Source organism: Paramormyrops kingsleyae, chromosome 17 (genome assembly GCF_048594095.1).
Source record: "Paramormyrops kingsleyae isolate MSU_618 chromosome 17, PKINGS_0.4, whole genome shotgun sequence".
Classification (NCBI taxonomy): domain Eukaryota; kingdom Metazoa; phylum Chordata; class Actinopteri; order Osteoglossiformes; family Mormyridae; genus Paramormyrops; species Paramormyrops kingsleyae.
This window is the reverse complement of record NC_132813.1, coordinates 8,299,674-8,310,270: the sequence shown is the minus strand read 5'-3', so window position 1 is coordinate 8,310,270 and position 10,597 is coordinate 8,299,674. Positions and strand designations below refer to the sequence as shown.

General features: G+C 43.7%; 2 protein-coding genes across 9 annotated transcripts; one reads left to right on the top strand and one right to left on the bottom strand.

Moving 5' to 3' along the window:
* Positions 1-320: 320 nt before the first annotated feature.
* Positions 321-4,917, bottom strand: snrpa (small nuclear ribonucleoprotein polypeptide A). 3 transcript variants are annotated; one of them, XM_072701500.1, is made up of 7 exons: positions 4,824-4,917; positions 4,135-4,210; positions 3,775-3,947; positions 2,789-2,959; positions 1,861-2,043; positions 1,686-1,774; positions 321-986 (listed from the first exon to the last, which is right to left on the bottom strand). In XM_072701500.1, exons 2-7 carry the CDS (start codon positions 4,205-4,207, stop codon positions 827-829), a joined length of 849 nt encoding a protein of 282 aa, XP_072557601.1. In that variant the 5' UTR covers positions 4,208-4,210; positions 4,824-4,917; the 3' UTR covers positions 321-826. The 3 variants fall into 3 exon arrangements, with proteins under 3 accessions (XP_072557601.1, XP_023669435.2, XP_072557602.1); XM_023813667.2 differs by having other exon boundaries at positions 4,813-4,864; XM_072701501.1 differs by lacking the exon at positions 4,824-4,917 and adding an exon at positions 4,704-4,772.
* A 177-nt stretch (positions 4,918-5,094) lies between these two features.
* Positions 5,095-10,483, top strand: actmap (actin maturation protease). Of its 6 annotated transcripts, none has more exons than XM_023813710.2 (7): positions 5,095-5,520; positions 6,271-6,458; positions 6,557-6,625; positions 6,801-6,925; positions 7,032-7,161; positions 8,838-8,908; positions 9,709-10,483. In XM_023813710.2, the coding sequence occupies exons 1-7, from the start codon at positions 5,506-5,508 to the stop codon at positions 10,032-10,034; spliced, it is 924 nt and encodes a 307-aa protein (XP_023669478.1). In that variant the 5' UTR covers positions 5,095-5,505; the 3' UTR covers positions 10,035-10,483. The 6 variants fall into 6 exon arrangements, with proteins under 6 accessions (XP_023669478.1, XP_072557079.1, XP_023669480.1 ...); XM_072700978.1 differs by lacking the exon at positions 5,095-5,520 and adding an exon at positions 5,631-5,642; XM_023813712.2 differs by lacking the exon at positions 5,095-5,520 and adding an exon at positions 5,668-5,737.
* Positions 10,484-10,597: the final 114 nt, after the last annotated feature.

The window sequence follows — 10,597 nt, the reverse complement described above, 5'->3', positions numbered from 1 at the left end:
GTTACACAAGGGAATCCTAATCCATGAAAAAGCTTTAAGTTATATCCTTCACAATCAGAGCATCTTTGCAAAAGCCCACCTTAAATTCACCAGAGTATTACTCAGACATCATTTTGGAACGTAGTGTCTGAACTTCCCCTGATTTGCATGACATCCCATCTTGTGTAGGTTTCACTTGGGTTCTCCTGTTTCCATCACACAGACCGCAGTATATTATTGACCAGGATCCATTGTGCTACCCAGGAAAGGCTGCTGGCCCCCCTGTGACCCCGATCAGGACAATGAACAATAGTGTGGTGGAGCAAATAAAACAAACCAAGTACACTCACTATAAAACACGTTTAATTGAAACAGATAAGCTCCAGGTGCAATGTTTGGGTGCCCAAACCCTGGGTGCAATGCTTCTGATATAAAAACAAAAACACTGAAAAAGCTAGACACCTAAAGGAGGGAATGAAGGAGGGGGGGGTGTTTAAAAAAATTTTAATATAAAAAAACCGTTACCTGTACCCCTTCAGTAGTCCATTACCAAAAAAAACAGCAAACATACCAATATGAGAGTGTTGGGGGAATGCAAGACGGAAGAGATCAGGTAAAATAAGTCACCTTACCTTCTCTCATGCTACAGGTAGCTTCATACAAAGAACCAGTTTTTTTTCTTCCTTGTTTGGGATATCTACGTTACCATGGAAGCAAAATGCAACCTTGGAGGGGGCATGTGTGACAGGGACAGAATGTGTGCTTTCGTGCACGAGTGTGACACATGGTGCACCACTAAGGAGAGGGAGGGGTATGAGATCTCGGCCTGTGAGCTTCGCCGATCTGCTTATTTCTTGGCGAAGGAGATCTTCATGGCGTTGTTCTGGGTGATCTTAAAGCCCTGCAGGGCCTCTCTGGCAGCCCCGGCTTGCACCTCGTTCTCAAACTCCACGAACGCGATGTCGTGGCGCCCAGGGACGAGTCGCACCTCCTTGAACCCAGGGAACCTACAGATGAGAGTGAGCGTTCAGCAGCCGCCATAGCACAATGGACCTCCACCCAAGGCGAGAGGTGACAGATGTACACGCATGCAGGAAAGGTTTCTATTCAGATTAATTCTGTCTGCTCATATATCAATGGCAGTGGGAGACTAAAGACTCACACCCACTTTAAATGCTCACATTCGAGGCACAAATCATAATAGGACCATTGAGGAGAAGCTTAGCACTTTAGTTATATCCCTCTATAAATAAGCCAGAGGCGTGTGTCACAAAGCTGGATTTTGGGGTAGCGAGATAACGGTCAGATTAAAGGCAGTCTGGGCTAAATGAAAGGGAACAAAGAGAAAGTCCATTTAAACTGGGGTATCGTAAATTCAACAAGTTATCTAGCTGACCCAGTGTTTCCCAATCCGCTCCTCGGGGACCCACAGCCGGTCCACGTTTTTGATCCCTCCGAGCTCCCTGCCAGACAGTCAATACCTTTTGCTTCCTCCGGGCTCCACAAAAACGTGGACTGTCTGGGTCCCCGAGGACCGGATTGGGAAACACTAAGCTAACCAACAATTCTCGTATCACGATATGCGATATCTACCATGACTAGTGATACAGAAATGCAGTCACATGTGCCAGAGAGATTTATACCAATACAGACCCAAGACAACAGTGAAGGACAAACATGAAGAGGAAAGAAAAAAAAGTACTGACTGGTTGAAGAGCATAGACAGCATGAGCTCGTTGGTTTCCTCGGGAAGATTGGTAAGGAACAGGATGTGGTTGGGTGGGTTTTCTGAAACCTGTGGGGAAAAAAGACAAGTTTTAGGTCAATCCAAACAAGGTATAATCCCCCCCCCACCATTAAACAGGCGTAAATTATGCTAACCTGCTGGGCATGGGGCATCTGTCCAGGCATCTGCCCTGGCATCATCTGACCAGGGGGCATGGCTCCTGGGGGCATCTGTCCTGGACCCATGCCTGGGGGTGGCATCATGCCAGGCGGCGGCATGTAGGGTGGCTGTCCGGGCATGGGCATCATCCGCGGGGCCTGGTTCATGGGAGGCATGCCCTGAAAAAGACAAAGGAGCCATCAAAACGTGAGCCACAGTCACATTCAAAAACTATTAAACGCAGCTGAAAATGAAACGTCTTAAGGGGCAACAGAGGATGGATACAGAATACGGGGTACTCCATTAGAGCGCACCAGTGATTTTTACAGTCTACCACTGGGTGGTGCACAAATGTGTTCCAATGACATGCATTTCACTGTCACATTCAATAATCTTATTCTTTAACTTTCAAAATAACTAAGGGAGACATTGAGAGTAAAGCCAAAGGATTTACATTGTTTACATTGTTGTTATATGGGCTAAGCCAATACAGCACACGCTGAAGAGTACATGTTACAGTGGCATCGAATACTTACCAGTGAAAACCTGCATTTTTGATAAAATAAACCACTTTTGCTTGTAATATTCTATAGTTTCAGTATGACCGCTGGCAAAGTTCTGAATATGGCATTAAAGTAGCTTGCTGCACATAATCAGCCACTGTTCTTGCAACGTATTCAGTGTTCTCTCGTTATTGTTTAGACCGTTTCTGACTTGGATATGTATTAAGTATTATCACCCCCATAAAAAACACGCACATAATATTTAGTATTTAAATGCAGAAAGGGGGCAGTTTTTTTTACATGAAGCCTTTGACCCAAGTCGCAGATTTTACTATGCCGATATTCCCAGAGGACAGTACCAGGCGGTCACATGACAGGCGGTCACATGACATGCTGGGATAAAGAGGAAGTCGACACTCACAGGCATGGCTGCAGGCACCCCAGGACCCATAGCTGCAGCTCCTGCTCCCTTTTTCACCCCCGCAGTTTCGGGGCCTTTCCCCTTTCTCTTCTCCTTCTTGCGGTCACGCTCTACGTACGTGCCCTTCATCTTCGCGATTATGTCTGAATCGGACTTGGCGTACTGAATCCTCTGCAAGGCATGAGCATGCAGATCAACAGAAGCAGTGGCATGGCTATGAATTCTGGAAACAGCAAAGCAGCATCAAACTACACCTGCTGAAATATTCTTTCAGGACTTTCCCGATGAGACAACAGTATACCGATACTAAGCGCTGGACTACTAGGTGACCCAGGTTGTGTTTAGCAAAAACAGCATAATTTCCCAATTATAAAACTAGCGTACCATGCATGTTGTGAAAATGTGCTGCGACAATCCTGTTTGTAAATAAAGTTTTAAATATTCAAAAATCTGAAAAGTCATGCCATCATGCTACGTTCCATGTGAACTTGGAGGTCAAAATTTCCGAGTGCTTAGTCAGAGGCCTCCGAAGTCGGAGTTCCGACTCGGAAGTTAGAGGAACATCTGCAACCATAAGCTCAGAATTCAAGATAGCTGCAGCCTCCAACAGAAGTGAAAGCTGTAGTTATAATGATACTGTTTATTAGCACTTGTTGTTCTCATTAAATGAATCGTACACACAGTACTGTCCAGCCACTACCTGTGAACATGTTGCTACAGTGTTTAAATGTGCAAAATATCATGTTATGTGTTATCTGGTATTACTAACATGAGGTTACAATAAACCAGGTTAGAAATGTCATTTGCTAAAAGGCTTTCCGACTTGTTGCACTGAAATGCGCTGAACTCGACTGTGACATCACTCCCAGCTCCGACTTCTGAGGTAAATGGAACGCAGCATCTCACAATCATGTCTTCAATGCATTAAAGCCAACATTCCAACAGACTTTAGGATCAAAGCAGCTGAAAGCGAACGACAAGCATACCATCGGTTTGTCATAAAAAGGAAAACCCTGCATTGAACGGAGGGCATTGGATGCACTGTTGACCTCCTTGAAGATCACAAAGGCCTGCCCTCTCATTTTGAGGGAGCGAGACACCAGAATGTCCAAGATCTGCCCAAACTGGGAGAAGATGGCGTACAGAGATTTCTTCAGCTCTGGGAAAAGTAACAAACAAATCAAAACACGTATTTTACATATGAAGGTAATAACATAGTTAAAACTAAAAGCCACTTCAGAAGCGAGAAAACAGCTTTGTGCACAAATGCATTACGGAAGAGTAAGACTGCAAAGAACAATGAAGGGAGAATGAAGGGAGAATGAGGGGGGGGTAGCAAGACCTACCATCTTTCTTGATCTTTTCATTCAGGTTGTTAATGTAGATGGTGTGGTTGAGTCGGATGTCCTGACCAGCCATGGTCTTAAGAAATCAAAAACCAATACAAGGTGTTTGGTCGCAAGATGCATTTGAAACCGAGTGGGCAGCAAGCAAACATACATATTATAATACGGGATAACATTTTTCAGCAGTAATACGGGATCATACGGAGTTTAGAGGGGAAAATTCTATGATTGATAATTTAACAAATACAATGAATTGCTCGCTTTAAACTGAACTATATTACAAAACCACACACACACACACACACAAGAGTCACATCTATTTTACAACTGAGCGGCTAAGAGCTACATTTGATGGTAAATCTAGCTGTACCGCAACACCGGCTACTTGGATAAATGCACTAAAACAAAATCAAACATAGGTATGCAAAATCGGAACACATTACATGGACTTTATCGACGCATATCATTGTTATCCATTTTTTCTACTAAAGTTCTCCACATATACGCATAAACGTGGCTGGTAGCTAATAGCTAGCATTAACAAAAAAGAACTGTTTAAGAAACCTAACCTTGTAACCGTGCTAAAAGCAAATTTTTGTCTAGGTCAAACGCATAGATGTTACTTTAAAAATGAACCAAACCCTTAAATCCTTCCGCTAAATTAAAAAGAAAAACTACCAATGTGTTACCTTCCCGTCAGAGTCACTCCAGGGACCGTAAAAAAAAAAAACGAGAAACGCGGCCTAATCGATGTATTTCACGTAGGGGTAAAGAAATACAGGCGCTATAAAGAGAGTTTATAATTGGCTAAAATCTACGTCAATCATTAAATACCGTACAAGTTTTTGCAACGATTGGAGGAATTAAGATACTACCGCCCCAAAGTAAGAAGGCGCGTTTTAATTGGATGATGTCCGATAACTCACGTAAAACGAATAATATTATTGGACTATATTATTTTCATACCGGTAAATTTTTGGCTCTGCTAGAATTTTTCTTTTGAGGGTTCCTTAAAGAGAAATCGTTTTAAATGTCGGCTTAATAGAACGCTGGGTCAAAATTAGTCTGCTGAATGAATCATTTATCGTCACATTGAATCGTTAGAATCCACATTTATAAAACAATCAGGCAGTGACATCATTAGTAGGCTCACATTCAGCCTTACGGAAACAGATTTCCGATTGTAGTAGCTAATGGCAAATGATGGTAAATAACAGCATTACTTGTATATAAAACAAATCAAAATAATAACGTGTTATCATGAAGAACCACATATGACAACAAACCCGCAGTTAGTAGATTACTACCTATTTAGCTGAGAATGAACTTTTGAAAAACAAAATAACATACTAAGACTTTTACAGCCTAAAGATGCAAAATGCGTGGGTAAGTGCTTAATTTTTATTTCGATAATGTACGTCCTTGTTACATGCATTTGTAACCATATAAGGCATATGAGCTTACAGCCCCCCCCCCTAGTTTGTCCTTATTGAGAAACTGCGTTCCTGGTATGTGAAAATGTTATACGGTTCACTAACTATTTACAGTATAGTTATGCCATACTGCCGTCGTATTTCATGGGTTTTACTCGGTTTTCAGCCAGGTACATGCGTAAAATTGCTTGCGTGACTGGCTTTACTCAGATTCCTTCTTTTACATCGAGTACTTCCCTATGCGACAGTTTTGTAATCGCAGAAAGTCACGCGTGGTTGTAAGGAGCAGTAAAAACTGCTGTTGATAGATTACATGTGATCTCTCGTGGGATATTGCACTGTCCGGAAATTATTTTTGGATTGAATGGAAAAAATGTTATTAAAATACAGGTTTCCTTTAAATTGCACGTTGTCGTTTGTTCGACATTTTTGTATTACACTTTGTTTCGTGGTTGAGGTTTGATACCTTTTAAGATCTTGTCAGATCTGCAGTACTGCGGCCGAGCTGCATGCGGTACGCCCCAGCGGTTTAATATACCTCGGATCGAAACAGCCATTGGTTTTAATAGTTTGTTCTTTGTAAACAGATACTTTACCTGCCTTTTAGTGTTACTAAGCTTGGAGGATTATTGAGATCATGTTGGTAACTTATAACTCTTAATTATTTTCCACTACATGCTCATTGTGCGTATGATTATTACAGGGTTGGAAGACAGCAAGAATGACAACTGTGCAACTAGCCCCACCTCCACCCGCTCCCCCACCTCCACCTCCACAGCCAGAAACAGGTTCCAGGAAAAAGAAGCTGTATCAGGCCATTGCGGAAGGAAGGGCACCAGTAGAAGGAGATCACGAGGAACCCCGACTGTTGCTTACAAAAAGGGAGAGCAGGTGAGAGCTTCTCATCAGGATAGCTGGCCAAAGCACAGAGTCTTCTCTGGAACTCTTGCTTGTGTGTGGCTGATAAATATGGAGTGCATCTGGTGCAGTTTCAGAAAGGACCTGCAGTGGGTGCTCTTCAACAAATTTGTACCTTCTCTCATTCAGGACGGACCACAGTGAGTGCCTCACAAATACCTTTATATGGCATTTATATTTACTGTGCGTTACATAGTAATTGTGATTTCAAATATAGGCACGCCATATACCAGAATCAGCCAAGTATAAAAATTCTTGCATCATAGATTGCATCACTCTCCATTTTGAGTGTATTTATTACGCTGAGCTCTTCAGATGCGGTTTGGTTGCCTTGTGGATGGCAGCCCAACTACTTCAGCCTTCTGCAGACTTGTCTATGGAGAACATAGTGAAGACTGCAATGAACCAGGGTTACACTGCTCAAGGAGAGATCTTTTCTGGTAATTGGCTGCTTTGGGTGTCCCCTTATGGGAATAGCTGAATGCACTGCCTTCAGTCCCAACCATGCATATTTCAACCATTTCCATGTGCATGTGTGTTAACCAGCCCATCACATGGCCTTATTGGCTGAGGAGGTGATTGGCTGCTGGGCCGAGCGACTGACTGGAGGTATGGGCGGGGCCAACTTTTGCCACATCTTGAAGCACCTTGCTGATGGACAGCCCATCCTCATTCCGTATCCTTCAGCATGTGTCATACCCTTTATTGGTTTCATATACACTCAGTGGCCAGTTTATTACATTTGTTGCTCTTGGTTAATGCAAACAACCTGCCCCTCCAAGCAGTGAATTATGTGGCTGCAGCCGAATACATCCAGCACACAGAGACGGGGAAGAGATCCTTTTATTCTGCAGCTAGGCAGAACGGCTGAAGACGCCTGGTGTAAGGGGTTTAGAGCGTGGTGTGATTGGCGGTCCCAGACGTGGTGGTTCCAGCATCTCAGAAATGGCCACCCGTATGGAATTTTCACACGCTACATTTTACCCAGAATGCTCCGAAACACACACACACACACAAAACATCCCAGCCAGGGCAGTTATGTGTCTGAAAATCCCTTTTTAATGAGAGAGATCAGGGGAGAATGGCCAGACCTACTAAAGATTACAGGAAGGACAACAAAACCAAAAACAACTTGTATAGTAATAATAATAATGCCACTTTTTTGATCCCAGTGGAGAAATTCTCTTTTTGCCTACCTCATCTTGTTCTCCATGAAATACAGGCACACATAGGTGAGAGCAGGCTTGGTAGCCAATGTCAGCCACCTGCAGCAGCACCCATGAAGCTGGGGCTCAAGGTCCTTACCCAAGGGCTCATAGTCTGTCATGCCAGAGCTGGGGCTCAAACCAGTGACCTTCCGATCACCAGCACAGAGGCTTGGCCTGCCGACTGATGCACACAAAGACTTCTCAATATGCATAACTCTGCCCTTAAAGTGGTTCTGGAGACAAAACGAAGTCATACCTGGTACTGTGCAGATGTACCTAATAAAGTGTCTGCTTATTGTATAATACTGAAGTATTCATAAGTGTTAGCTTATAATTTCTTGTCAAGAAAGCCACGTGTGACTAGAAGGTAAACTTTAAATTGTATAATTTTAATTGAAGAATATAGGGCTGAACCCTGTAAAATTGTGACTGAAAATAGCCTACAGCAATAGAATACTGATAGCGAGGATTAATTTAAGAACACATTTTAATGACTCGAGGTATACACTTTCTACTTCTAAAATTATATTGCAAGTTTGGCAATCTGCATTAGCAAAAGGGCTTACTACTGATGATAAGTGAATGATTGAGGGCAATGGGGGAGAAACTGTAGTTTTACTAAGAGCTGTATCTGCCGTACACGCAGTTCATTTGTTCTGAACATTAAGTCTGCATTGTTATCCAACCATTTTACTGCAGTGGCCTCTTTTATTTGATATTTGGCAGATTTTCTTGGCTACTGCTGCTATGCTTATGAGAAGTTTGTGTCTAATTTTGTCAACGCAGAACATCAAATGGAACACGACTCCTTCTGTGAAAACACGGAAGACTCTATCTTCTTTTTTTTTATCATGCAAATCACGTAGCACTTGCATGAAACTTGTTCTGCAGAAGCCTAGTGCGTCGTCGTCATGTTTTGGTGGTCATCGTGCTGTGGTTGTGAGAGATAACGTTCATTCCCTTTCTCGTTAAATGTGCTGGATTGTCTTGTGGTTTCGTGATAAGGCTGCAGGCTAGTATGCTGTCTCTATTTCTTGTTTTGCGGACAGTGCGAACGTAGCACTGGAGACAGATATGAGGTGGGGGAGCACATTCCTTGCTATGGCTTGTTGTCGTGGACAATCCCTTGACTGAATCTTCACAGCTATGATGAAGACTTCAACCACGAACCCTGCAGGCGCAGTGGCCACAGAGCGCACTGGGCAGTGGCCTCAGGTGAGAGTTAAAGTCAGCGCAGTGTGTGAAAGGCCTCTATGTATTTGCTTTAAGATTAAGCTGCGCTTTATTGATTCCAGGGGGGCAATTCTGGTGCATATATCAAGTGAGAACACAGCACAATAGACCAGGGGTCTCCAACTCCGGTCCTGGAGAGCTACTATCCAGTAGGTTTTCTATCCTACTTGGCTTCTGGTGAGCCACACCTGTTCTCAGGTAAGTACCAGGAGCAGGTGTGGCTCATCAGAAGCCAGGTAGGATAGAAAATCTACTGGACGGTAGCTCTCCAGGACCGGAGTTAGAGACCCCTGACATAGACAAGTGTGTGTGTGTGTGTGTGTGTATATATATATATATATCCAAACAGACAAGGTGCGAAGACAGTACACATAGTGCAAAAAAGTAAATTGAAGAGTAAAAATTTAAAGAGTACACACTATACCAGGGCTGTTCAAACCTGGACCTCGATTCCAAATCCAGGCCTTGTTTTCAGTTCTCCCGGGTAGTTAGTTTAATAATAATCACTAATTCTGATTGGGCGGAAGCTTCACATCTGGCTCACAGGTAAAGGAAGGCTGGAAAATCAGCAAGGCTCGGACCTTGAGGGCCATGATTTAAATAGCCCTGCACCACACATGACATTCTGAGAAAACAGACTGTGACACTACAGAAATAAATATTTATTGAAGTAAATTACACGATTGGGATTTAAAGATATTTATTTTACTTTATTTAAAGATACTTTGAGGATATTGTGCTGTATATATTCACTGAAGTCTCCCTCCTAACCGATTTCCCAGGTGTCTTACTGGGTCTAACACATGGCAGCCTAAACAGCGAGGATTTCTGTGCGGATCCCGCCCTGCCCTGGCTCCTGCTGCCCCGTCACGGCTGTAGCGGTCCCACCGCGGGGGTGCAGGATGCATTTATTTTTGCCAAGCAGGGAAAAAGCTTGCGCTACCAGCTATGGAGCCTGGAATTGCTGACCCAGAGCAACGCACAGCTGAAGGAGATGGACCCCCAGAGAGCGGCAGATGGGTCTGTGTACATTGTACCCCAAGGCGGGGTGGGCCAAGGCCTGGCAGGTCAAGTAGTCCTGCTCCACGCCAACAGGCCGACGGACTGATGTACAGCCTACCTCTATATAAAGCCTGCAAGATGAAATCGGGCCCAGCAGTCGGGCTGCGACTCTGAGCAAACACCTTAGCATCTGTCTGGATGAAGTAAAGTGAGGGACTCAACTAGTCCATGGAGTTGGGAACTGTAGCGTAAAAGGTGAGCCTATGTGAGTTAGCTGGGTGGAGTTCTAAGCTCATTGGGTGTCTGCAGTTTCAGGATGACACGGGGTCACTACGGTCAAGCCTGATGCACCACTTAACGAAGAGTGGTTTTATAATCGCTCCTCACGTTACTCCCTGCCTCGATCTAGAAAAGTGACATTTGGTTTCGAACATATATTTCTACTTGATTCTTCTGGCCCGTAGTCATTTCTTTGCTGTGTAAGAATACTGAGGTTGTGCATTTCCTGTTGTCCGTGAATTAAATTATTAAAAATTGTTTGCCGTCTTACAATGATCAGTTTCCCCCACTCGATTGTCCAAGAGTCCCTCCTCTGAGTCACGACCGACTGTATCAGACAGTTGAAACATCAGCCTGGGTCAACAAGACTCCCATACATTGTGTTCCCAG

What these genes read in the sequence shown, in the direction of transcription:
- snrpa (XM_072701500.1), bottom strand. Translation starts at nt 4,207, where the DNA reads ATGGCTGGTCAGGACATCCGACTCAACCACACCATCTACATTAACAAC. An exon ending in TGAAAAGATCAAGAAAGATG is followed by an intron (nt 3,948 to 4,134) that starts GTAGGTCTTGCT and finishes TACTTTTCCCAG; the next exon opens with AGCTGAAGAAATCTCTGTAC. An exon ending in AGATGCCCCATGCCCAGCAG is followed by an intron (nt 1,775 to 1,860) that starts GTTAGCATAATT and finishes TTTTCCCCACAG; the next exon opens with GTTTCAGAAAACCCACCCAA.
- actmap (XM_072700977.1), top strand. Translation starts at nt 5,689, where the DNA reads ATGCCATACTGCCGTCGTATTTCATGGGTTTTACTCGGTTTTCAGCCA. An exon ending in CTCATTCAGGACGGACCACA is followed by an intron (nt 6,626 to 6,800) that starts GTGAGTGCCTCA and finishes TGAGCTCTTCAG; the next exon opens with ATGCGGTTTGGTTGCCTTGT. An exon ending in GCACTGGGCAGTGGCCTCAG is followed by an intron (nt 8,909 to 9,708) that starts GTGAGAGTTAAA and finishes CCGATTTCCCAG; the next exon opens with GTGTCTTACTGGGTCTAACA.